The sequence below is a fragment of the Tupaia chinensis genome, unplaced genomic scaffold (genome assembly GCF_000334495.1).
Source record: "Tupaia chinensis unplaced genomic scaffold, TupChi_1.0 Scaffold000392_1, whole genome shotgun sequence".
NCBI classification, from domain to species: Eukaryota; Metazoa; Chordata; class Mammalia; order Scandentia; family Tupaiidae; genus Tupaia; species Tupaia belangeri.
The window spans coordinates 1,109,444-1,137,251 of record NW_006159894.1 but is presented as its reverse complement, the minus strand read 5'-3'; the positions used below and the strand labels follow the sequence as shown (position 1 = coordinate 1,137,251).

At 42.6% G+C, this 27,808-nt stretch overlaps 1 protein-coding gene across 2 annotated transcripts in view; it reads right to left on the bottom strand.

The window, feature by feature from the left end:
• The window catches only part of IFNAR1 (interferon alpha and beta receptor subunit 1), a 35,393-nt gene extending 16,073 nt beyond the window's left edge, over positions 1–19,320 (bottom strand). For both annotated transcript variants that reach the window (XR_003550299.1, XM_006153879.3), the window contains exons 1-5: positions 19,179–19,320; positions 8,662–8,785; positions 3,158–3,336; positions 362–516; positions 111–255 (exon numbers count right to left, since the gene is read on the bottom strand). Coding sequence is in view for 1 of the 2 variants with exons in the window: in XM_006153879.3 (XP_006153941.1) it covers positions 111–255; positions 362–516; positions 3,158–3,336; positions 8,662–8,785; positions 19,179–19,242 (667 nt within the window). In the remaining variant the exon portion in view is untranslated. The remainder of the gene's footprint in view (positions 1–110; positions 256–361; positions 517–3,157; positions 3,337–8,661; positions 8,786–19,178) is intronic.
• Positions 19,321–27,808: the final 8,488 nt, after the last annotated feature.

The following is a 27,808-nucleotide window of genomic DNA, read 5'->3' as shown; positions in this document are numbered from 1 at the left end:
TATATTAAGCCAGCACATAAACTTCAGCACCTATGGGAAAAACACCGAGATGAATATACTGCCAGTCTGTTCATGCAGTTATTGAATCTGAAGTAAGACGTCTTTCTTACCTGTGGTGTTGACACAATACACGGGGCTATAGACACCAACTTTCCGTTGCAAACGTAGTCTTGCTCTTACTTTTAAACAGTAAGTAGTCTCAGGTGACAGTTCAGAAATTTTATATCTGGGATAAACAGTAGTTTCAGTTCTTCTCTAGAATAAAAAAATAGAATTCTATTTTCTAAAAAAGTATAAAGCCAAATTCTAGAACTCACTACATTTTTTTGTCACATCAAATAAAGGTAAAAACAATGCTTACTTCTACATTTGAAGAGTTCCAGAAATCTATACTGTATGTAAAACTTAAACTATCCTGAGCCCACATGACACTATCTTTTGTTCCAGGAGGAGAGATGTTTACTATTATTGCCTTATCTTCAGCTTCTAAATGTACTTCTGGAGGACCAATTTGAGCTGTAAAAATAGAAACAATGATGTAATTTTGTTAATGCAATGCCCAAACATTCATTCAATAAATAATTAATATGTGCCAGGCATAGAACAGCAGAGAGAGCCCCTCATGGAGCTTACACTTTAAGGGAATATGGCAAAAATCCCTCAAATAAATAAATATGTATAATATCATGTGTGCTACTAAGAAATGAAGTAATATGAAAGAGAAGGACTAGTAACAAGTGCTCTAAGTCAGGAAAAGTTTCCCTGAGAAAGAGATGCTTGAGCTAAGACCTGAATGAAGTGAGGGAGTAGTCAATCAAGTATCTAGGAAAATGTATTCCAGGCTAAGTGCAAAGTCTCCAAGATGGGAATGTAGTTAATATTTTCAAGGGATGTAAGGGACGAAAATGGCTGAAGGGGGTTGAAACTGAGATCAAAGAGGCAGCTAGAGGCCAGATAACAAAGGGAGAGCTCAGCAGCCATAATGGAGTCTTGAAGTCACTGGAGAGTTGAGATGGACGGTGCCACGATCTAGTGACACTGTGAAATGATCACCCTGTTTACCGCATGTGATAAATGGTAATCAAGTGAAAAATGCAAGTGGCCTGGTCACAGGTTGGCAGCAGGGGTGGAAGTGAGAAAGAATAAGATATACTTCAGAGACAGATTAGACAGAATTTGCTAATAAACTGGATGTTAGGTGTGAGAAAAAGTGGTAGGAAAGATGACTGCAGGTTCTTGGTCTGAGCACATCAGCAGGTGATGTCATTATCTGAGCTGGGGGAAATAGACCTGTAGGTTTTGAGCTGGGGAAACTGGGAGCTTTATTTGACAATTTTAAATTTGGGATGACTTTTTTAAAGAGATTTTTGCTATAGAGTACTTGTGCTCGCTGGAGAGACAGAGACAGAAGTGCGAAATCACCCTTCCAGAGGGAATGGCCACACGGCAATCTCTTCTCCATTCTCCTATGGAGGTTCTGGGCATGCACATGTGCCTACTGAGTCTTAAGCCACTGGTCTGGTCCTTGAACTGCAGTCAACTATGTGGGAGTCCAGTGAGGTAACCTTTACGCCATGTGCTGGTCCCAAATTTGGGATGACTTTTAACATCTAAGTAGACATGCTGGGTAAAGATGGGCATACAGGTCTGGGGGAACCAGCAGTTAGCGTAATGGCTATGTCGCTGGACTCCCACGTAGTCGACCGTGGTTCGTGTCCCGGACCCGGTGGCTTAAAACTCACGCCGGGCGCGTGTGCGTGCGTGCCCAAGATCCCGAGAGGAGAATGGAGGAGAAGGGATTGCGGCGTGACCATCCCCCCTGGGGGGTGATTTCTCGCTTTCTGTCTCTATGACTCTCTCTGTCTGTCTGGCGAGCGCACGCGCCCTATAGTGAAAACCTCTCCCCAAAAAAAACAAAAGAAAAAAAGATGGGCATACAGGTCTGAAAGTGCAAAGGGCAGGGAAAGCCTGGGGTGGAGGTACAGTTTCGCAGGTCAAGAGCATACAGATGGTGTGGATAGGTGTAAGACTACTGGTGGAGTGAGAACGAGAGAGGGGCAGTGACAGCCCTGTCGCAGTTCAACATTGAAACGCCTGGGAGATGAGGGAAAACGCTTGGAACAACCTTAGGTAAGCAGAAGAATCATGAAAAAGCAGCACCCTAGAGATCTGATAAATAAAGCATTTCTTTTTTAAAATTTATTTTAAAGGTTTTTGCCACAGCAAGTATTCACCAGGGAGGAAAGAGAGAGACAATGAGAGGGAAAGCAAGAAATCACCCCCCCATGGGGGGGAGTGGCCACATAGAAACCCCTTCTCTTCCACTCTCCTCCTGGGATTCTAGGCACACATGCATACATGCACGCCTGGCATGATTCTCAAGCCACTAGGTCTGGGGCTCGAACTGCAGTTGGCTATGTGGCTGTCCAGTGCCTCAACCACTACACCATCTGCTGGCCCCAGGGAAGCATTTCAAAAAGAGTGGTGATAACATGGATGCTATAGAGGGACTGAGCCAGCAGTAGACTGAGGAAGTATATTTTCCAAGCCAGCCCCAAAGCATGATAGTTAAGCACTGTGCATACAGAGCAGAACCTACACACCCAAGCACGGTTCATGCCCTGGCCCCTGTGACGTGAAAAACACATGGGGCATATGTGCATGTCCAAAATCCTGATGGGGTGGGGAGAAGGAGAAAAAGGGTTACGGTGTGACCATGCTGCACTGTGGGTACGTACGTGCCCTTGGAAATTAGTTAAACGATAGTCTCTAAAACAACAAAAACATGGTGAGAAGAGGGGTGCTATGTTACCCCCATCTCTTTAATGTCTGAATTAATAAAGACAGATGAAGCTCACACCTACTTTAGTCACTCAGTCACCACATCACACATCAAACAACTTCCTTTGGAAAACTCTACTCTGTCTACAACAGAGACTAAAAAATTAAAGTACATAAATTAATAGAAAACAGTTTTATCTTTACAGAACTCATGAAAAAGGGTTGAGGACAACCCTTTGAAAACCATGACTACAGGGAAAGCAGGAAAATGAGGCCATAGCAGGAAGGAGATATAAGTTTAAGGAAATCTTTGTGCTCCCCATTAGGCAAATGGGTTTAAACAGTAAAGCATGTAAGTCAGCTAGTAACTTCTTACCTTTTTGAAAAGGTATAAATGAGTCAACCTCATGCCATGAAGAAGTGTCATTTCCTTTTTCTGCTCTAACTCGCAATTTAATTTCCTCATAAACATTTAGTTTGAGTGAAGAAAAGTTGCATTTGGTACTAGTAATATACTGACATCCGGGCAATTTGTTCCATTTATCCATCTTCTGTCTTTAAAGTAGAAGACCAAATGATGAATGAGCAAAGGTGTAAGTATGAAAAACCGTTAAACATGTTTTCCATTTACTAATATCATTAACGCTAGTTTAGTTATTGCTTCTATTTGAACTAATGTCCTGATACCATTTTAGTGTATACCTTTTTACTTTATTATTATTATTTTTTGCCTTAAGGCATGTGCATTTCCCAAATGAGAAACAGTGAGAAAGAAAGTGAGAAATCATCCCCCAGGGGGATGGCCACGCCATAATCCCTTTTACTCTAGGGATTTTGGGCACACAGGCACATGCACCTGGTATGATTTTCAAGCTGCTGGGCCCAAGACTTGAACCACACTTAGCCATGAGGGAGTCCAGTGCCTTAACTACCACGCCACCTGTTGGCTCATTTTTACTCTTTTTCAATGCATATAAACCAAGTTATTAGTTATAAAATGAAATAATTTGGACATATATATTTCAATACAGTTCTATATATAGTTTTGGGGATGGTTGCATTAGAATTTCAAGAAAGCAGAGAAATACATTGCCCATAAGGCAAAAGTCAGCGTTGGCTTTGTTAAAAACACTTGTGTGACTTCTGGCAAACTATGGTTTCTGGAACTTGTCTTACAGAAAATTTGGGAACTGGAGTTGGTGATTTCTTTCTTTCTTTTGGGGGGGGAGAGCTTTTTTTTTTTTTTTTTTTTTGCTATAGGGCGCGTGCGCTCGCCAGGAAGACAGAGACAGACAGAAAGACAGAAAGTGAGAAATCACCCCCCAGGGGGGATGGCCACGCTGCAATCCTTTTTCCTCCATTCTCCTCTTGGGATCTTGGGCACGCATGCACACGCGCTCGGCGTGAGTTTTAAGCCACCGGGTCCAGGACACAAACCATGGTTGACCACGGGGGAGTCCAGCGACATAGCCATTACGCTAACTGCTGGTCCCAGTGATTTATTTCTGACCTTTTTTTGTGACTAGATTAAATTGCCCTAAAACAGACCTCAGAAGCAGCATGATTTCAGGATTTCCTCTGACCTCTCCAAAACCAAGTCACTGTTCTGCTTGCTAGTGTCCACATTCCCTTTTGTCATGTCACAGGAAAAAAAATTTAAATGTCAACCCAAGCAAATAAATTCTCCAAAGAGCACAGTGGGCCCGGAGCAGAAAGGACGTGTCGCTATAAGTGGGAAGGAGGGGCTGCACTGACCACAGGGACAGAACACAAACGTCTCAGAATTCAAATTTCTATGTTAAGCCCATCAACCTTAAACAAGGCAAAGGAACTACCCTCACAATGCATTTTTGCCAAGTCTAGTTCACAGTTCTATCATAAATTAATTTTTAATAAACACTGTAGATAGCATTTTAACAATGCTTTAAGATGTGAGGAACCACAGATGATACCAAAGTAATTTTTGTGCTGACCCAAATAAACGTCTACTTTATTTTTTAAAAAGGAAACACTTATCGGCCAGCAGGTAGCATGGTGGTTAAAGTGCTGGACTCCCACACGCTGACTGCAGTTCATGTCTGCCCTAAAACAGACCTCAGAAGCAGCATGATTTCAGGATTTCCTCTGACCTCTCCAAAACCAAGTCACTGTTCTGCTTGCTAGTGTCCACATTCCCTTTTGTCATGTCACAGGAAAAAAAATTTAAATGTCAACCCAAGCAAATAAATTCTCCAAAGAGCACAGTGGGCCCGGAGCAGAAAGGACGTGTCGCTATAAGTGGGAAGGAGGGGCTGCACTGACCACAGGGACAGAACACAAACGTCTCAGAATTCAAATTTCTATGTTAAGCCCATCAACCTTAAACAAGGCAAAGGAACTACCCTCACAATGCATTTTTGCCAAGTCTAGTTCACAGTTCTATCATAAATTAATTTTTAATAAACACTGTAGATAGCATTTTAACAATGCTTTAAGATGTGAGGAACCACAGATGATACCAAAGTAATTTTTGTGCTGACCCAAATAAACGTCTACTTTATTTTTTAAAAAGGAAACACTTATCGGCCAGCAGGTAGCATGGTGGTTAAAGTGCTGGACTCCCACACGCTGACTGCAGTTCATGTCCCAGACCTGGAGGTTTGAAAATTACCCCGGCACATAGTGAGTGCATGCCCAACATTGCAGGAGAACAGGTAAGGACTGAAAACATTCCCTGGCAGATGATTTCTTACTTTACCACTCGCTGTCTCTGGTGAGCACAAGTGTCCTATGGCAAAAACCCTTAAAAAAAAAAGAGCACTTTTTACAATGATCAGAAACACATACTAGTACATGGGACACCCCATTCCTGAACTGTGTCCCCTGCCACTTGAGCTATTTGAGATCTGAGATTAGAACTGGCATTAAAAATACATTAATTTAAATAAACATTCCTGAGAAACTCTTCAACATCGGAATCTATTTTTTGAAAACCCAGTAACTTCTATTATAAACAGAAAACCTTATCAGAAATTTAAAATTAATCCTTAATATGGCTTCAACATACCCTCATTCTTTATAGCCATGTGTCGTTCTTGTTCCATGAAATTCAGTTGCATGCTCCCTTGAAACAGCTTTTGCATGGGACCAGGTGATGGTACAGTGGTAATGCACCTGGACCCATATGGAAAAGGTCTTGGGTTCATATTCTGGGATCTCCCTGAATCCACTGGGTGCACCTACACATGCCCATGAGTTAGGCTTGAGACTGAGGGTGGAACCCAGAATGGAGGCGCCTGTCTCTCTGTCTCTCTCTCTTCTTCATGGAGGAGCTGAGTACACATAAACAAATCTGCTTCTACACAGAAGGAAGCTATTGCAACAGTAACTACTTTCATATTTTCTTTAAAAAACAAAGAAGTTTATCATATATAATTACTAGAGCAGAACAGAGTATAATTTAAAATGAAAATATTAACTAGCATAATATATATGTCATAAAACCCGCTTCATAAGATAATTTCATGCTATCTTTCTCTCTTGTGTTCAGTGAAGTATTTTAAGTAGTTGGAAGAGTGTCTGGCATAAAAAACATTCAATATTTGTTAAATAAAAGAATAAATGCTACACATTACATACATAATAAACTTCAAATACAAATTACACTTTGGGTAGTGTATGTCCTACAGGCACTGGTATCATAACAGCTATTTATTCAGCCGTGTATCATTTATTACCAACGGTATATGTCCTGCCTTCTGAGAAACACTGCATTTTAAAAAAACCTGTTTGCTGCTGATATTATGTTTCTATTGACCATTTACTCTGTGTCACTCTCTTGAGTGCTTTATGTATCATTTCTAATGCTCAGAACGACACTCTCAGAGACTTCATTACCAGGGTCCCTCATTCCAGCTTGCCTAAGCAGTCCGAGTTGAAGCTTGTTGTTCCAGTTTACTTAAAATTAAGTGTCTCTTTTCACTCTCAACAGTGTACTGGTTTGAATGATAAATTTTATATGGTTATATCTGTTAAAAATCTCCACATAACAGATAAGGAAACAAACACAGAGGAGCAGAGGAGGGCCTTAAACGCGGCCTGGCTCAAGTTCATATACACTATACTAACGCTGTCCTGTCTCCCAAACCTACAGCCTGGCACATCTTCGTAAGGTAACTGTGTATAAAGCTAGCAGAACAGGGTAAGGACACACTGAAATAATGCATTTGATGCTTAAGTCAAAATGGAAAGGTACAAGGCAGATTATCACGGACCATCGAGTTTCGTATAGGCAAAATGACGTGTGAAGGAGCAATAATGTGAGAGCACTGATGTTCTTTGTTCTTTGATATGAGGGTAACTTAAAAAAAATGCTACAGGGTGCATGTGCTTGCCAAAAAGACAGAGAGAGGAGGAAAGTGAGAAAGCACCCTTCCATAGGGGACGGCTTTGCAGCAGTCTTCACTTGGGGTTCTGGGCATGCAAGCACATGTACCCAGCCTGTCTTTCAAAAGCCACCAGCCTGCGCCTCTAACCACACAGTTGGCCATGAAGGATCCACCTACCTTAACCACCACACCTTTGGCCCTACAGGAGTAAATTTAAATAAGGTTATCTAAATGAATCCCTGAAGTACCTACAACAGTTGTTTAATAAGACAAATCTGAACTAAGGCAAAGAAGTGGTAAAAACCCAAAGTTCAATGGAAAAAAAAAATCTCGAGAGAAAAACTCTTGGATAGTCAATTCGGAGAAAAGCCATTAAATGTATTTATAGACACAAGAGGTCATCAAAAACCTCATGGAAAATGTGTATTATGAAAAAACTATGTGTGGGGACTGGCAGGTGGCATGGTGGTTAAGATGCTGGACGCCCACATGGCCGACTGTGGTTCGAGTCAAAGACCTGGTGGCTTGATTTCTCACTTTCCCCTTTTCTCGCACTCTCTCTCTCTCTGGTCAAATTTAAAAACAGCAATAAATAATAATAACAAATAAAGTTAAATAAAACATTTTTAAAAACTATGCGTGGATTTCAAAGATATTTTTGTGCCAAAATAAACATGAATTTTAATTCCATTTTTCCATGAATTTTTGAAGTCCCTGCACATATATACACACATGTCGTCATAATTACTGAAACTGAAAGACTGATGTCCCAGCTTTAGCAACAACTGGGCAACAACAGTGTCACGGCCATGTCTGATGTAGCAGGATGTAGGGCCTCACACCTTGCTTCTGCACTGCCTACTCCTTCCTGGACAGCAGGGCACTGTTAGCAGACGGGGCCCAACCCTAACTAGGAGGCAAAGCACCGTGTTTGTTGAGCTGGGCCCCCTTTGCAGCCCTTTCTTCTGCAGCTCCCTGCACACCTATCCTCTTGGCAACTGTAAATAGAAAGTTAGTACAAAGGAGGAGGCACTGAAACTCCAGAAACACCAAGTCTACTGAAATGTAGATCCAATGCATTTATTTACAGGTTTATAAATTGTATCTAAAATTAAAATAGAGTGTATGATGGAGATAAGAGGAAAACCTCGCCATAGGAAGGCTGGTGGTCTGTCCCAAGACCTTGGATAGGCCTTTATTGGGGGCTCCCCCTTATCCTCAAGATATGCCCTACTTGAAATTCCAATATATATCTGGTGAAGCTGTCCACCACCCTCATTCCTCATTCCCCAAGTTTCTTTTGTTTCAAAGATGAATCTAAGTCTCTCTTTGTAGAAATGAAGCTACAAATACTATGTGAAGTAGACAATTTCTTTAAAAAAAAAAAATCCCAAAAAACAAAAAACCCAACAGAACAAACCAAATGTTTCCCAAATATGAAAATAAATTACGGTGATAACATTAAAAAATTATAATAGATCATTGTGGTAAATCAACAAGCAGAGTCACATACATTTGATAATCCACTGAAAAAGTCACATTTCTGACAGAGTCATTGCTCCAGTTCCACTTCAGGATAAAGTTGTCATCCATGATGTAAACCTCTACATTTTGAGGAGATTTTAGATTTTTTCCCCCTATAAAGGCAACAAGAAAGAAGATTAAACATACACTGTACACATACACACACACACACATATATATATTTTTGATTAAAATTTAAAGAAAAAAATGTATTGGAGCTCTGAAAACCAATTCCTAAAAGAGTGACTTCAGAAAACTGTAGCTACACAATGCATTGCGTCTACCATGTTAAAACGTGCAGTAGACACAACTATAAAACCAGGAAACAAGCCACCAATCTTCAACAATCTGAGCCAAGATAATGCCTAAGGAACAACGTGGATGACTTGCAAAGGATGGGCTCTTTAGTACCATTTGAAAAAATATAAAAGGAGCACAAATGGATGAGTGTGTTCAGTTATATACACTGAATAGAACCTGTGGCCTAGGAGTCTGAGTGTTTTGTCACATAGCATTAACACGTATTGTAAAAGTGCGTAGTGTCAAAGGAACAGAACCACCAGCATTCAAAGCAGCTTTGTCAACTAGGCAATTGAACACTCTACAGCATGTCTCTGTTGTCACCATTGAATACACTGGCAGCAACTTTGAAATGAAAAGAAAGAAAAGGAAAAAGAAGCCGAACCCCTTTTAATTTCTCTGTTTAAAATCAAACAGAAAACAAACATTAATTCTCTTGTACACCAACATTTTCAAAGCACACTGTTTCTACAAGAGGACTAAGAACAAAACTGCATTTACAGAGATCCAAGCATAGGTGAGTGAGGGCGCCTCTCAGTTTTCCAGTGGCATTCAGGGAGAGCCACTTCATAATCGCTGGCATTAAACAAAGTCACAGAATTCTTTGCCAGGTACTTTAGGAAATCGTGAAGATAATTCAGTAATAAAGCAAGGCTCTTCTCATCAAGAGGTGTATAGGCTAGCAACGCCCCAGTCTGTACAAATCTCAGGAGATGAGGCGCTCCATACACCTGGGACATGGCGCATCAAGGTGATCTGCAAGGATCTCGGCAGACTGTGGTCTCAAACTTGTAGAGCAGCTGAGTGCCCAACATGACGTTGAAGTATTCGCTTATACCGGCCACGACTGCATTAACAGCATACTCCTTATTATCGGTATTTCCTCAAGATTTCTTATCATGTGCACAATCCCCCAGAATGGAATCCATATTCTTAGCAGGAAGATAAAAGAGCTGTTTTTGTCTGGTAATTAAGTCCCAGTCATCAACAAGCCATGGCTTTAGCTCTTCGGGAATCGTTACTTTAACTTCAACTCTGTATCATTTCATAAGTTCCACTCAATTTCACTCATAAATACTGGCTTGTTGGAAAAGTCATGACGTATTTTGCTATGCAAAAATGTGTCATGTCTTTTCCAATGACAAGAGATGTACTCAGTTCTCAAAATACTTGTTGAGTGCAACATATATTTTTTTCAGTTTTTAAAATTGTGGTAAAATAGGGAACCAGCAGTTAGCGTAATGGCTATGTCACTGGATTCCCATGTAGTCGACCATGGTTCGCATCCCGGACCCAGTGGCTTAGAACTCACGCCAGGTGTGTGTGTGTGTGTGCGTGCCCAAGATCCTGAGAGGAGAATGGAGGAGAAGGGATTGCGGCGGGACCATCCCCCCTTGGGGACGATTTCTCGTTTTCTGTCTCTATGTCTCTCTCTGTCTGTCTGGCGAGCGCACATGCCCTATAGCGAAAACCTCTCAAAAAAAAAAATTGTGGTAAAATACACACGACAAAATGGCCTATCTTGACAATTTTCAAGGGTATAGTTTGGAGGTATTAAATACATTCATAATGTTGCCATCACCACCACCCATCCCTATAACTTGTTTCATTTTGTGAAAGTGAAACTCTGTACCCATTCAACAGTAACTTCCCATTCCCCCTTCCCAGAGCCCTGAGAAACCACTTTCCATTCCTATGATTTTGACTGTCCCCACTACCTCATATAGATGGAACCATAAAGTATTCCTTTAGGTCAAACATCATTATCTGTCAGAGCACAAATGATTACAAGCGTTAGGTTTTCATGCTGTACTGAAGCTTATGCTAATATATGTCCTTTTGGAGCCAGCAGTTGGCGTGGTAGTTGAGGTGTACAGGTCAACCTTGGTTCAAGTCCTGGACCCAGCAACTTATAACTCAAGCTAGGCACATGTGTGCGTGTCCAAAATTCCAAGACGAGAGTGGTGGAGAAAGGGCTGTGGTGTGGCCATCCCCCTGAGAGGGTGGTTTCTCACTTCCTCTCTCTGTCTCCAGTGAGCATGCGTGCCCTATAGCAAAAAATCTCCCTAAAAGAAAAAAAAGTAAATGTGTGCATGTATGTATATATGCATGTGCGTACACACACACACACAATCCTTTTTGTGTCCTGTAACCTTTTTTCATTTATTTATATTTATTTATTTATTTATTTTTTGGAGAGGTTTTTGCTGTAGGGTACATGCATGCACTCACCAGAAAGATACAGAAAGCAAGAAATTACCCCCTGGGGGGATGGCCACACCACAATCCCTTCTCCTCCATTCTCCTCTCGGGATCTTGGGCACACACACACGCACGCACACACGCCTGGCATGAGTTTAAGCCACCGGGTCCGGGACTTGAATCGTGGTCAACTACATGGGAGTCCAGTGACATAGCCATTATGCCAATTGCTGGTCCTACCTTTTTTTCATTTAAAGTCTATTTTGTCTGATATTGGGTCATCGGAGAAGTCATGACACATTTAATATGGCCACCTCTGCTGTCTTTTGGGCACTACATACCCTAATGGCACCATGACACATCACAAGACAACTGCCTTTAAGTTACTTGTTTATCGACAATTTGCTTACCCACCAAGTCATAGGAACTGAATTTACTCAATAAGTATGCCTATATTTGGACATTGCTGAGCTTCCTGGATGTTTACATTCATGTCTCTGATCAAATTTGGGAAGTTTTCAGCTATATTTTTTAAAAAGAATTATTTTAACTTTATTTATTATTATTATCATTATTTTCCAATTTGACCAGAGAGGGAAAGTGAGAAAGCCACCAGGTCCAGGACCTGAACCATGGCTGGCCATGTAGGAGTCCAGCACCTCTAACCACCACACCACCTTCTGGCCCCAGCTATCGTTTCTTCATTCTCTCTGTCCTCTTTCTTTTCCATTTTCTTCTGGGATTTCCACAGGGTGTTTGCTGGTCTGTGCAACGGCGTGCCACATGTTGCTTAGGCTCTGTTCACTTCTCTTCAGGTTTTTTTTTTCCTTTCTCTGTTTCTCAGACTTCAAAATATCCATTCCCTATCTTCATGTTTGCTGAATCTTTCTTCTGCCTGCTGAAATCTCCCTCTGAACCTTTCCAGTAAAGTTTTCACTTTAGGTATCATACTTTTCAGCTCTAAAATTTCTTTTTAGGTTTTTCTGTTTCATCAATGCCAGTTCTATTATGTTCATAAATTATTCTGTTTCTTTCCACATCTTCCTTTAGTTCTTTGGGCCTCTTTGAGATAGTTATTTTAAAATATATGTCTAGGAGATCTGCCATCAGGTCTTTCTAGGGAACAGTTTCTGTTGATCTTTTCTTTCTTCGAATAGGTCATACTTTCCTGTTTCTTTATTGTCTTAATGACATTTTATTGAAACTGGCCATCTGGGGGCTGGCAGGTGGCATGGTGGTTAAGGGCACTGGACTCCCACATGGCTAACTGTAGTTCAAGTCCTGGACCTAGAGGCTTGCTTTCTCATTTTCTCTCTCTCTCACTCTGTCCCTCCTGGTCAAATTAAAATAAATAAATAAAGTTAAATAAATAATTCTTAAAAAAAAAAAAGGTGAAGAAAACTGGCCATCTGAATCTACTGTGGTAACTCAGAAATCAGATTCTCTCTCTCACTTCTCCAAAGCTTGCTGTTTTTATTGTGTATGTGCGCGCGTGCGCACCTTTTACTATTACTGTTGCTGTCGTAGGCTGTCTCTGTGCCAAGGATCAGCCTAAGGTGGGAACTAAGGTCTTTGCTAAGCCCTTCCCTGGGTATGCACTGTTACTTTCTAGCCTTTGCTATGCATGCAGTTGTTTTTGTGTGTCCTAGTCTTTAATGTCTGGCTCCAAAAGTATAAAAAGGAGAGACAGGGGACCAGCAGTTAGCATAATGGCTATGTTGCTGGACTCCCATATAGTTGACTGTGGTTCGAGTCCTGGACCTGGTGGCTTAAACTCATGCCGGGCGCGTATGCGTGAGTGCCCAAGATCCCAAGAGGAGAATGGAGGAGAAGGGATTGCGGTGTGGCCATTCCCTCTGGGGGGGGGGTGATTTCTCACTTTCTGTCTCTCTCTGTCTTCCTGGTGAGCGCATGCGCCCTATAGCGAAAACCTCTCCAAAAAAAGAGAGAGAGAAAAAAAGGAGAGACAGGAAGTAAGAGAGAAGTCTGCCAGCCATTTAAGTCCCCTGGAAACCACTGTGGGGAAAAGGGGCTGGCAACAATGGGGGGAGGTGCAATAACAACAGCCTCACATCTCTTTGCACCTCTGTGATCAGAAGCAATGATCAGCAATCAGAGCCCAGAGCGCCAACATTTGGATGAGAGGTTTGTTTTTGACTACCTTGGTTCTTGCAGGTTGTGTCCAAGTTTCTCTACGAACATGTGCACAATTGCCTAGGCTGGGAGGTGAAAGAAGGGAGTTACTACTGTGCTAACAGTTGAAACTGACCAAAATTAACTGCAGTCTAGCATGCATCCAAGCTACCCCCTGGACACTCCAAGTCCCCAACAGACTCCAGATTTCCACATAGTTAACATCTGACAGATTCTGCCAACACAACTGCTGTGTAAGTAGGGAGATAAGATTCCTGTGCTTTCCAAACTGCCATCTTTCCAGAATTCTCAGAAGTTTTTTTTTTTTTTTTTTTTTTTTTTGTGCCATAGGATGGGCGCTCCCACGCCCAAAAGATGTACTTTTTTTTAAGAGAGTTTTTTTGCTATAGGGAGTGTGCCCTTGCCAGTGAGACAGAAAGCAAGAAATCGCCCCCAGGGGGGATGGGTATGCTGCAATCCATTCTCCTCCACTCTTCTCTAGGGATTTTGGGCACATGTGCACATGCGCCCAGAGTTTAAAGCCACTGTGTCTGAGACTCAAGCCGCGGTTGACTACGTGGGAGTCCAGCCATGTAACCATTATGCCATCTGTTGGTCCCTCAAAAAATGTATTTTTTAAAAAATGCTTTTTGGTATTGTACATAAACTTCCATCCAGATTCATGATATATATGTATACACACACACACACACACACACACACAGATATATATATTTTAAGGAAGAGATTTTTGCTATAGAAAGTATGCCCTTGCCAGAGAGACAGAAAGTGAGAAATCACCCCCCCCAGGAGGGATGGCCACACTACAATCCCTTTTCCTCTCAGGATTTTGTGCATACATGCACACGTGCCCAGCGTGAGTTTGAAGTTGCCGAGTTGATCACATGGGAGTCCGGCGACATAACTGTTATGCCATCTGCTGGCCCCTGAAAATATACTTTAAGGGCAAAATCTGTATGTATTCATGTCTCTGTTTTTCAGAATACTCAGCATAATGGTGGGATCACAGAAGTTTCTTAAATGTCACAAAGGCCTGACCATATACTTTGATAAGCTAAATTTTTTTTTTGAGAGGGTTTTTGCTATAGGGCGCGTGCGCTCGCCAGACAGACAAAAAGAGACAGAGAGCCAGAAAGCGAGAAATCACCCCCCAGGGGGGAATACCACGCTGCAATCCATTCTCCTCTCGGGATCTTGGGCTTGCACGCACACGCACCCAGCGTGAGTTTAAGCCACTGGGTCCGGGACACGAACCGCGGTCGACTACATGGGAGTCCAGTGACATAGCCATTACGCTAACTGCTGGTCTCAATAAGCTAAAATTTTTAAAGACTAACTTTTAAATTTATATCTGGCTCCTACAGTATTTTTGCTTCTTCTGCCTCTAGTCAATCACATTCACTCATTACAAACTTTTCCTACTACAAGGGTTCCTGAACAGAATTTTCTTTATTGGGACTGCTGCCTTGACTTGGCTCCCTACCCTCAAGTTTCTGTTTCACACTTGGATTCTCTACAATGTCATCCCTAAAAAGAATTCATCCCCTTATTCTACTCTTGATTCCCATCCCATTTGCTGAAATGTATAGAGTCTAAGGGACAGCAATTGGATTTACAGGGATTAACGTAAGATCAGAAGGCATTTTTAGTATCTTGTTCAGAATATTACAATCCTCGTCATTCTGGACTTTGAGACAAAAATAAGATGTCTGATGATCTAGAGCCAGGGACTTTCTCAGGGATAAAATTCTTTTACTGCTAAAGGGGATTCTGGAGTTAGAGGTACCCTGGCATTTGGGGGACCAACAAATAACTGAGTGATAAAATGGACAGGGACCTTTCTTAAGACCCCCAAAGCACAGGTTATAATCCCAAAAATAGACAAGTGGGAGTTACAGCAAGTTAAAAAGCTTCCAAACAGCAAAATAAACAATTATTAGAGTGAATTGACAATCCTTGGAGTGGGAGAATATATGTGTAAACTATGCCTCAGATAAGGAACCCATATCTAGAATACATAGGGAACTTGAGCAGCTCACCCTCCAAAACAAGATCAACCCAATTAAAAGATGAAAAAAAATGAGTGTATCTCTTTAAGAAAGACATATGAGCAGCCAAAAAGCATAAGAAAAAATGTTCAACATCCCTTATCATAAAGAAAATGCAAATCCAAACCACAATGAGATGCCACCTAACTTCAGTCAGAGTGGGTAAGACTAAAAAAATAAAGTATGATAAGTGCAGGTGAGGCTAGGGAGGGAAGGGAACTCTCCTATGCTGTTGACAGGAATGTAAATTAGTATAGCTACCATGGAGAACAATATGCAGATTCCTCAAAGACCCTACAAAGAGAACTACCATAAGTAGGCCCTTAACACAGGTGGATAATCAAGAATTTAAATTGTTCGGCCTTCAGGAAAACAGTCTAGTCTGGTTCAGTCCCTGGGCTCTCCTTAAGACTCTTAAGGTCTGATTTCCCACTCAGCCATTGGATAGCTGTATGGCTTTAGGGAAGTTACTTAACCTCAACGCTTCAATTTCCTCATCTTTAAAATGAGGATAATAGTGTCTACAGTGGTTGTAAAATTAAGTGAGTTTCGAGACCAGCAGAGGGTCTAATGGTTTAGTTGCCGGACTCCCATGTAGTTGTCCTCCAATCTGGACCCAGTGGCTTGAAACTCACGTTGGGCGGTGTGTATGCATGCTCAAAATCCTGAGAGGAGAATGGGGGAGAAAGGACTGCTGCAGTGGCCATCCCCTCTAGGGGGTGATATTTTTTGCTTTCTGCCTTTCTCCATCTCCCCAGGGAGCACATGTGCCCTACAGCAAAAGACTCCCCCATACCCCAAAAAAGAAATGAGTTTCTACCTTTTTTCAATTCTTTTTTTTTTTTGCTTTTATATATATATATGTGTATATGTACACATACATATATATTTTTGGAGAGGTTTTCGCTACAGGGCACATGTGCTCGCCAGAAAGACAGAGAGACAGAAAACAAGAAATCACCCCCCAGGGGGATGGCCACACAGCAATCCCTTCTCCTCCATTCTCCTCTTGGGATCTTGGGCATGCACGCACATGCACCTGGCATGAGTTTAAGCCACCGGGTCTGGGACTTGAGCTGCGGTCAACTACATGGGAGTCCAGCGACATAGCCATTATGCTATTGCTGGTCCCAAGTTTCTACCTTTAAAACACTTAAAATTAGTGCCTGACAAATTATTAAGTGCTCAGCAAGTGCTAATTGCCTATAAACTATTTATTAGCAACTCTCTTCTAATCTACTTTGAAATTAATTTCTTAAAGCACATCCTTCTAGAATGTTTATTTCACATGAAAATTCTGGAGAAACCTTTTACCTTAAGTATGCATTTAAAGTCAAAAATTTTTTTTTTTTGGAGAGGTTTACGCCATAGGGTACCTGCACTCACCAGAAAGACAGAGAGACAGAAAACAAGAAATCACCCCCCAGGGGGATGGCCACACCACAATCCCTTCTCCTCCATTCTCCTCTCGGGATCTTGGGCACGCACGCACATGCACCTGGTGTGAGTTTAAGCCTCCAGGTCTGGGACTCGAACTGCGGTCGACTACGTGGGAGTCCAGCGACATAGCCATTATGCCAACTGCTGGCCCCTAAAGTCAATTTTTCATGAACAAAAGACTTCAAGCAAATGACTATAGATTGCACCTAGCATTCATTGTGCATGCATGCTCAAAATCCTGAGAGGAGAATGGGGGAGAAAGGACTGCTGCAGTGGCCATCCCCTCTAGGGGGTGATATTTTTTGCTTTCTGCCTTTCTCCATCTCCCCAGGGAGCACATGTGCCCTACAGCAAAAGACTCCCCCATACCCCAAAAAAGAAATGAGTTTCTACCTTTTTTCAATTCTTTTTTTTTTTTGCTTTTATATATATATATGTGTATATGTACACATACATATATATTTTTGGAGAGGTTTTCGCTACAGGGCACATGTGCTCGCCAGAAAGACAGAGAGAGAAAGAGAGATAGAAAACGAGAAATGACCCCCCAGGGGGGATGGCCACACAGCAATCCCTTCTCCTCCATTCTCCTCTTGGGATCTTGGGCATGCACGCACATGCACCTGGCATGAGTTTAAGCCACCGGGTCTGGGACTTGAGCTGCGGTCAACTACATGGGAGTCCAGCGACATAGCCATTATGCTATTGCTGGTCCCAAGTTTCTACCTTTAAAACACTTAAAATTAGTGCCTGACAAATTATTAAGTGCTCAGCAAGTGCTAATTGCCTATAAACTATTTATTAGCAACTCTCTTCTAATCTACTTTGAAATTAATTTCTTAAAGCACATCCTTCTAGAATGTTTATTTCACATGAAAATTCTGGAGAAACCTTTTACCTTAAGTATGCATTTAAAGTCAAAAATTTTTTTTTTTTTGGAGAGGTTTATGCCATAGGGTACCTGCACTCACCAGAAAGACAGAGAGACAGAAAACAAGAAATCACCCCCCAGGGGGATGGCCACACCACAATCCCTTCTCCTCCATTCTCCTCTCGGGATCTTGGGCACGCACGCACATGTACCTGGTGTGAGTTTAAGCCTCCAGGTCTGGGACTCGAACTGCGGTCGACTACGTGGGAGTCCAGCGACATAGCCATTATGCCAACTGCTGGCCCCTAAAGTCAATTTTTCATGAACAAAAGACTTCAAGCAAATGACTATAGATTGCACCTAGCATTCATATACTAATATAGGTATGCTGTGTTCTAGGCAAACAGTTAAATATTTAAAACCCATTAGCAGCCTCATAGACTTTCTAAATTCCTGCAGCTGGATGCTAGGCCCTGCTTCTGGAGGGGAATCCCTTCTCACTACAAAACTACCTCTCAGTCTTCTAACAATCTGGTAATAGTTGCCATTCCCCTGATATCCACCCTGGTTAAGCATTTTGAATCCCAGCAAACTAGCCTGTTGTCCAAAGAAGAGCCAGCATCTTTCACAGGTCCTGGGGCTCACATCCTCCACTACCTCTAATGGCTTCCTGTCTTTGTATCTTTCTTCTATCGTTAGTATAACTCGTTAATATTTCTCCGGTCAGGGCCAGAGAACAGATGGACTAGAAGAGGAGGGGAGAAGGAGAGAGAGAGAAAGAGCGCATGAGCTAGCCTGGGAGGAAGACAGAGAAAGCACCTCTGCAGTGGGGCGCTGTCATGCCAATCCCTTCTCCATCACGCCATCCCTTTGGGATTTGGGGTACACACGCCGGCCAGGCATTTTTTTCAAGTTGCTGGGGTGAAATTCAAACTCAGGTCCGCCAAGTGGGATTAGGTTCTACCCGCTAGGCCATGGGCGTGGGCTTTTATTATTATCACTATACCTATCGGACTGGAGGAATCCCGAGAGCGGTGCCATTCTTGCAACACTTACGTGGGACCAGACAACTGTTCATAACCAAAGGAACGCGTTTCAGGAATAGCCTTGTTTATCATCTAACGCGCTAGCCGTGCGGCCGGAGGTTCCGGCGAAACAAACCTCGAGGGGGGTGTTGTCCCATTTGTAGCAGCCTCGGGGGCAGACAGGCGCCCGGGCGCGGACCCGTGCCGAAGACCGCACACCGGCTCCCAAGCAAGCGGCGTGAAGGATCGTGACCACCACCTCCTCCTGTTTGATTCTCGAGCCCACGGCGGTTTCAACCCGACCACTGTAGCTACGGTCCCTAAGCCACCGCGGCCCTGACGACGAGGTTTCTCGAGAGGACGTCGGTCCCCTCCTTACCACCTTACAGCCCCGCAGGCTTCCAGGGCCGTCGCAGCCCAGCCTTGCACCCGCCCACGACCCTGTACTGGACCCCTCGGCTCTCACCTGCGGCTGCGGGCGGCGCCGGAGGCACCAGCACCAGGGCCGTCACCCATAGGAGGGCGAGCATCTTCCGTGGGCCTCAGGATTCACATCTTTGGTGGGATGCCTGGAGCGCAGGGGCAAACGCGCTGGCACCGCCCCGCGCACGCGTGCTGGAGAGGGGCAGGTCCTCACTCCCCCTTTCCGGACAGTCGCCGCCCAGGCGTGGCTCATCCATTTGTTTTCGGATGACCTCGCTTAACCGGAGGCCTTGACCCTTCCGGGAACTCGGCCCGGCGCCAGGATCCTTGCGCGGATCTCGCTGCTCTGGAGTTACCCGGCCGCTTCCTGCCGGGGGGCGCTGGAGGGCGCGGTGCGGGCGCTTTGGCGATCAGTTCTCGCCCGGGTCGCCATGGAATGTGGATTTGGGGGTTTCCGGCACCTTTGGACTCGGAGGCTGGAAGGAGGAGGCCGCTGAGCCTAACCTCCCTTGTGCATTGGGCGCTGTGAGCGAAGCGCTGGAGTATCTAAGCTAGAGCGGACACGTCGCGCTTTCGTTAGGGGACGACCTGGCCTAGGGGCGCGGCCCCTGTACAGAGTCCGGGCAGGCCCCAGGCGTGAGGTGGGCCGCAGAAAGGCCGTCTCTGGGCAGCTGTGATTGCCAACCTGCGTCGGTAATTTGAGCCCGCTGTTCCAGTGTTATTTTAATACCTTAGTAATCTATTACGTCTGTTATGGAGACCGCGGTTCTAGCCCCAACCCGGTGGCTTGAAAATCACGCCTGGAGAATATGTGTGGGCTCCCAGGATCCCTGGAGGAGAAGGCATTGCGGTGGGGCCCTGTCCCCTGAAGGGTGATTTCGCATTTTCCTCTGTCTCAGTACCTGCCCCCCACCTTGCCCCTCGCACCAGTGCTCTTGTCCTGAGGCAAAAACCTCTTAAAAAAATAAAAAGGTGAGAGGAAATAAGCAAATAGTTTATAACTGCTAAACAATGGTTACCAATTATATGGTTAAGTGAATGTTTGTGAAGAACGACTGGATTGAATATGCCTATTTAAAAAAAACATTTTTTAGGTATAAGTTACATACTGAAATTCACTTATTTTAAGTGAACTAATTTTTTAGTTAATAACTATTCTTAGGTCTTGGTTTTTTTTTTTTTTTTTTTTTTTTTTTGAGAGATTTTCACTGTAGGGCGCGTGCGCTCGCCAGACAGACAGAGAGAGACATAGAGACAGAAAGCGAGAAATCACCCCCCAGGGGGGATGGTCACGCAATCCCTTCTCCTCCATTCTCCTCTCAGGATCTTGGGCACGCACGCACACGCGCCCGGCGTGAGTTTTAAGCCACCGGGTCCAGGACACGAACCGCGGTCGACTACGTGGGAGTCCAGCGACATAGCCATTATGCTAACTGCTGGTTCCCCCTCTTTGGTCTTGTTTTTTAAAAGCCTTATATTATGGCTTTAGGTTTCATTCTGGGGTGAATAATATTGGGGTTTCATTCTGAAGTGTGTCAGTGCTTTAACTACTTAAGAGGTGGAAAAGTACACCATGAAGATAGTGGATCAAAATGGAAAATTTCTGGTTGTGCTAACTAAATTATACTCATTAAAAATCCTTTCCAACACTTTAAAGATTCTGGATAAAATGTTAATTTCCTGTTGTCCCAGAATTATTCTTGCAACTATAGTTGCAACTATAGTTGGGACATGTTTTGTTTTTGTGTTTAGAACAAAATGAGCTCAAAGCCAAATGAAACATTTTATTCATATTTTAAAACCTATTGGCAATTTTGACCCTTCTTTGTTTAGTGGGGACTTAAGAGTTTTAATAGATGTACACATTTTTTTGAAAACAAGTTGCAGCCTAATGGAAATATTCCAACTATATTTTAAAAGGCAAGTTCCTTTTGATTTTCAACTTGCTCACTACAAAAGCAGTTTTAAGGAGTTAAATTTTTTTTCTTTTTTTTTTTGAGAGGTTTTTGCTATAGGGCGCGTGCGCTCGCCAGACAGAGAGAGACAGAGAGACAGAAAGCAGGAAATCACCCCCCGGGGGGATGGCCACGCCGCAATCCCTTCTCCTCCATTCTCCTCTTGGGATCTTGGGCACGTACGCACACGCGCCCGGCGTGAGTTTAAGCCACCGGGTCCGGGCCTCGAACCGCGGTCGACTACGTGGGAGTCCAGCGACATAGCCATTACGCTAACTGCTGGGCCCCAGGAGTCCAATTTTTTAAAAAGAATTATTTAATTTTATTATTATTATTTTCCAGTTTGATCAGAGAGAGGCAGAAAAAGAGAGAGTGGGAAAGTGAGAAAGGAAGCCACCAGGTCCGCGGCTTGGCCACGTGGGAGTCCAGCACCTTTAACCACCATGCCACCTGCCGTCCCCCTTTTTATTTTTTTAAGAGAGTTTTTTTTTCTTTTGCTATAGGGCATATGTGCTTGCTGGAGAGACAGAGACAAAGCAAGAAATTATCCTCTGAGGAGGGATGGTCATGCCGCAGTCCCTTGTCCATTCTCCTTGGGATTTTGGGCAGGCACGCACACACGCCCAGAATGAGTATTTGAAAAGTATTCCTTGCACAGACATTTAAAAGAACATTTAAAAAATATTTAATAAAAGTAAAAATCTTAATATTTGTTCCTATTCTATGCTCGTAGCTACTGGACAGGTCTGAGGGCTTGTTGGACTCTAATCTGCAGGTTCCTTTGCAGCTTCCCTCAAGCTCACCTACTCAGAATGCTCTATATTGCTGTCCCCTCTCTTGTGTACCATGTTTATGGAAAGCCCTTGGGCTCTGTTCTACAGGATAAATAAAAAAAAGTATCCCTCTACTAGCTCAGGAAGAATTTTGAGCTTCAATTTGTTGCATAGATGGCTGACATTGATTTTTTTGCAGGGCTACCTGTAGTGGGATGCACAAGTCATGTAGTGTGCTGTATGGGATGCAAGTGATAGCCTTAATTTTTCCTAAGTGAAATTCTTTCATGAGTTTATCCAAGTTAGAAAAACCTGAAAATATAAACTAATTCAGTAATCATTTAGCACAAAAATCAGTGCCCTCTAGTTGGGGTACATCTCACTTATTAAACAAATTTAAGAGATTGTGACACTTTATATATAGAAGATAGAACAATGAGCAAGACAGATAAGGTACCTGGCTCCATGGCTCAGTGGGTAAGAGACCCAGATCTCACAGCCCAGGTGGTTTGAAACACATGCTAAGTGTGTGTGTGTGCCCCAAGTCCTGACAGGATGGAGAAACTGAGAAGAGATTGCAGTGTGACCATGTCCCATGGAGGAGTGCTTTCTCTCTCTCTCTCTCACTCTCTCCCTCTCTCACACTCTCTTTCTGGTTAGGGCGTAGCCTTCTGGCAGTGAAAAAAAAAAAAAAAAAAGACCAGGTATCTATATTAGTCAGTTCCAGCTGCTATAACAAAATACCACAGACATGTGGCTTAGATGACAGAAGGGAATTTTTTTCATAGTTCTGGAAGCTAGAATCCCAAAATTGAGGCTCTGGTTCATTTGGTTCCTGGTGAGGCAGGTGGATATTTTCTTAACTATGTCCTCACATGGTGGAGAGAGCAAACTCTCTAGTGTCTTTTGTTATAAAGACACTAGTCCCATAAAATCAGGATGCCATCCTCATGACTTCATTTGACCTATAATTACCCTTTATAGGCCCCCGCCTCCAAATACAGTCATACTGGGGATTAAGGTTTCAACATATGAAATGAAGGGGAAGGGCCTGATTCAATGTGTAGCATTGCCTGCCCTTGTGAAGTCGTCTATAAAACACAGATATTATTAACAAGCAACTAAATGTGTAATGAGAATGCAACATTCAGAAAAGGTGGCAGCTGACCCATAGCAAGCAGACTAAATTGTTATTTTATATTTTTATATTTATGTATTTTATATATATATATATGTATGCAGAAAGCATGCAGAAGCAATATATGAAAGTGTTATTTATTGGGTTGTCAGGAAAGACATGATACATTTTTGAATAGAAAAATATGTCATGACTTTCCTGATGACTTAATAGAAAAGGGTAAAGCTGAAGGGTAAACCAGTGACTTTTGACTTGAATAAGATGATCTATCTGCATTATGTGCAAGTCAAGTTTTTTTCCTTTAGTTCAAAAAGTATTTAAAATGATTCTTGAGCATTATAACTGATGTTTTATTTAGTAGGGTAAGTCATTTCTGGATTGGGTGAAAAGGTTATGACCACACAGTAGTAGGATAATCTGACTTCTCTCTCTCTCTCTTTTTTTTTTTTTTTTTTGAGAGAGGTTTTTGCTATAGGGTGCATGCATTCACCAGAAAGACAGAGACAGAAAGCAAGAAACCACCCCCCAGGGAGAATGGCCATGCCACAATCCCTTTTCATCCATTCTCCTCTCATGATCTTGGGCATGCACGCACATGAGCCTGGCATGAGTTTAAGCCACAGGACTCGAACCGCGGTCGGCTACATGGGAGTCCAGTGATGTAGCCGTTACATTATCTGCTGGTCCCCCATCTTCTGACTTCTCAATGCAACTACTAAGACTGCAGAGTTGTGTGTGTGAGTCATAGAGAGGCAGTGGAAAGCCACGTGTACCCACTTGTTTCTTACCTCATTTTGATAATTTGTAAAGCTTCTTTCCTGCTTTAGAAGTGAATCAAAACACCACCCGAAGCAGAGATTGAGTTCTTATTTGACAATACTAAGACCTAGGCAGGACACTGTCCCCTGACTTTGCATATACTGATGGTGTTGGTGATCAAGCCATGACCCTTTGGGTCTTCTTTACCTGTCTATGTGTATCAGTCTACATCTTCTGATGGTGAGCACCTGTATTTGTTGGATGCAGGCCAGAAATTCTTGGGAACTAATGATTCTCTGGGACAAGCCCTAGGGGGATAAATACCCCAGATATTTCCCTAGTGCCCTCTTGCCTTAACCAGAATAATGATTTTTTTTTTTTGGAGAGGTTTTTTTCGCTATAGGGCGCGTGTGCTCGCCAGACAGACAGAGACATAGAGGCAGAAGGTGAGAAATCACCTCCCAGAGGGGATGGTCACGCCGCAATCCCTTCTCCTCCATTCTCCTCTTGGGATCTTGGGCACACACGCACATGCGCCTGGCGTGAGTTTTAAGCCACCGGGTCCTGGGCGCGAACAGCTTTCGCCTACGTGGGAGTCCAGCGACATAGCCATTATACTAACTGCTGGTTCCCTAACCAGAATAATTCTGAGGCATATACTTCCTGAGCCTTTCCATAGGATTAAGATTTACTCACCCACTTTTGAGAGCTGGCTCATTGGAAAGCTTCTCGTTTTGTGTCATCTTCTCTCTGCTCTGGTGCTGTTCCTGCATCTCCAAGAAAAACTACATGCCCTCAGTCTTCATCTCAGGGTCTCCTTTGGGAAGGAATTCAATTAAGACAGATGATAATATAGGCCAAAAGTAACACTTTCCTCCATATCACCTTCTCACACCAAAGCCTGCTCTGCTTTCTCAAAAAGATCACTGAGAGTAGGAAGCATTCCTGTGCTTTCTGTAGTGTGTGTGTGTGTGTGTGTGTGTGTGTGTGTGTGTGTGTAAGTTTCTTTCATGTGTTAGAGAGAGAAAGACAAGAATCCTCAAAATGGTCTCATGCTATGATCTCCCCAGCCCTTCCGGCCAGCCAGGATCATGGGCATGTGCACACTCTGTGCAGTGCTGAATGGAAGTCTACTAGGGAACCGAACACTGACCTTCCATTCAGCTTCCAGCACTGCAGAGCATGCACTGCTGCTTCACCACCGTGGCTACGGCTAGACCGTGTTTTTCGATCCTGCCTAGAATTGGCAGAATCTAGATACCAGAATTCTGCAGATTTGTCTGTAAGACTGTTAAACCACAACCTACCTACAAGAGCAGTTGGAATGAAGTTTCTAGCTCTTATAAAGAACTTCTATTGATGTTGAGGTTTCATATCTGTTTATTTTCACCACAATAGAGTACTTTTATACTTCTGCAAAAATGGGAAGTCACAATAATACAGAAATGTGCAAATTTTGTGCTCATATAAGGATTTATGCTTTTTTAAAAGGTTTTGTCATAGGGTGTATGCACTCATGGGAGAGAGAGAGAGGCAGAGAGAGGGAAAATGAGAAATCACCCTGCATGGAGAATGGCCATACCATAATCCCTTCTCTTTCATTCTCTTTCTGGGATTTTGGGCATACCCACACTCGCACCTGGTGTGATTTTCAAGTCATCAGATATGGAACTTGAACTGTGGTCAGCCATATGGGAGTCAGGTGCCTTCACCACCACACCACCAGGAATACATCTTTTAAGGCAGTGGTTTTCCAACACTTTTATGCATCAGAATTGCCTATACACCTATTATAAAACAGATTCAAACGTAGACTTCACCCCCAGAGGTTCTGAACCAGTAGGTCTGGGTGGGACTGGAGAACTTGTATTTCTGTCAATAAGTTTACAGTGATGCTGATGGTACTGGTCCAGGGGGCACACTTTGAGAAGAACTGCTTTAAAGAATTGTGACATTTTTTTCTCATCTCTGGCTAGCTTAGATGATTATATCTTTTAGTCTTTATTTCTTTCATGGTATCTTCTAATATATATTACATTGTCAGGAAGGTCATGACTTACTTTTCTATGTTTTTCCCCAACAACCTAGTATATAGTTTTCCTCGTAATTGTATTACATTGGGTAGGGTATTGATGTTTCTTATTAGTGATGGTGGAATACTTAGAATTTTCTACTTACTTAGGTATTTTCAACAGCATTGTCTACATTAGCAGCACTTTACCTAATAATAAAATATTAGCTTCATTTAATTTTGAATATAGTTAGCAATTTTGTTCTTTTCGGGTATAACATCTACTTAATATAATCATATATATTACAAATATAGAGCAATTTTATTAAAAAAATTCGGAGGTTTAGAGTTTTTAGGTCACCTTTTTTTTTTCTTCCCTTTTAGGATGGGGTCTCAGACCAGCCTCATGGCCGAGTGGTTAAGGAAGCCAGATCCCAGTGGCCAGTTGTGCATTTAGAATCCCAGTGCTGGTGACTTGAAAACACAGATAAACAAAGTGCAGCGTGCATTTAACATATTTCTATTATTCAGCCATAAAAGGAATGTAGTCCTGAAACTTAACTACAATTAGAGAAACCTCTAGCACTTCACCCTGAAGGAGCTGAGAACATGCCACCCCAACATATGCCTATAGGGCACATTAATTATTTTTAGCTGATGGTGCTTGATACATAGTAGATGCAGAAAAGGTTTTTAGACATGACCATTTCCACCTAAAGCAGGCCATAAAATTGCCCTTGAGAAACGTGCCCTCCCTGTACCTGGATGAGAAAAACATTATTATCAGAGACTGGGGAACGGATGCTGAAATGGATCTATACAAATAAACTTACTAAAACAACCTTTATCTTTATACATACAACCCCCTCCCCACCAAATATGACCTTGTGATTTCCTCACAGTATACTGGCCCTAGCCCAACCCTTGCCTCATCAGTTCTTTGTTAATTTATTTTTTGTCCAAAAGGTATAAAAGCTTTCCTCTTTTGCCATTTATTTGTGTCTCCCGTCTATTGTGAACGTGTCCATGTATGTATAAAAGTTAATAGCATTTGTATACTTTTTAAAAAATTTTGTTTTTTGCCATAGAATAAGTGTGCTTTTCAGAGAGAGAGAGAAAGACAGAGAGAAAGGAAAAGTGAGAGACCACCCCTGGGGGGATGGACACACCACAGTCACTTCTCCATTTTTCTCACAGGATCTTGGACATGCATGCACATGTGCTTGGCTTGATTTTTAAGCCATTGGGCCCAGGACTCATTTTCATATTATCTTAATTTTATCTTATTTTGTTGTTTCTCTATCCTCTTTGAAAGCCATCAGATCAGAACTTACAGTTGAAGAAATTGATTTGGTACTTGAAGGAAATTTCTTACTGTACAAAGATAGTTGAAAAAGCTTTTTCTGTTTTTCTCCTTTAAGGAAGTTAGCTTGGTGACCCTTAGCCTTTAATTTTTTTTGATTAACCCAAGTATTAATACATCAGGATAGAGGTAAAATTTCTTTAAAAGAAGAGATAGTAAGAATTCCTCATCAGGAGCAGCAGATGGTGTAATGGCTACGTTGCTGGACTCCCATGTAGTTGACTGCAGTTCGTGTCCTGGACCCCGTGGGCTTAAACTCACGCTGGGCACGTGTACGTGCGTGTCCAAGATCCCGAGAGGAGAATGGAGGAGAAGGAATTGCAGCATGGACATCGTCTCTGGGGAGTGATGTCTCGCTTTCTGTCTGTCTGTCTTTTTGGCAAGTGCATGCACCCTATAGCAAAAACCTCTCCCCCTAAAAAAGAAAATTCCTCATTAACAAAGAATTCCTTCTGAGAAGTTTATCTGGTATGTGGTTAGGCTTTTGGTCAAAGCATGTTAGCCTATGAGTAAAACATCAAAGTGGAATCGCTATGTAGTTTTTACTAAATTTCTAATGTTGATGCAGCTGGGTATCAAGAAGAAGACTAATGTTCATAAAGAAGTTGGCAAGTATATGGTTAAACAAAAATAAAATTAAGTCTTAGGTGTCCTAAAAAAACAAGCAAACAACT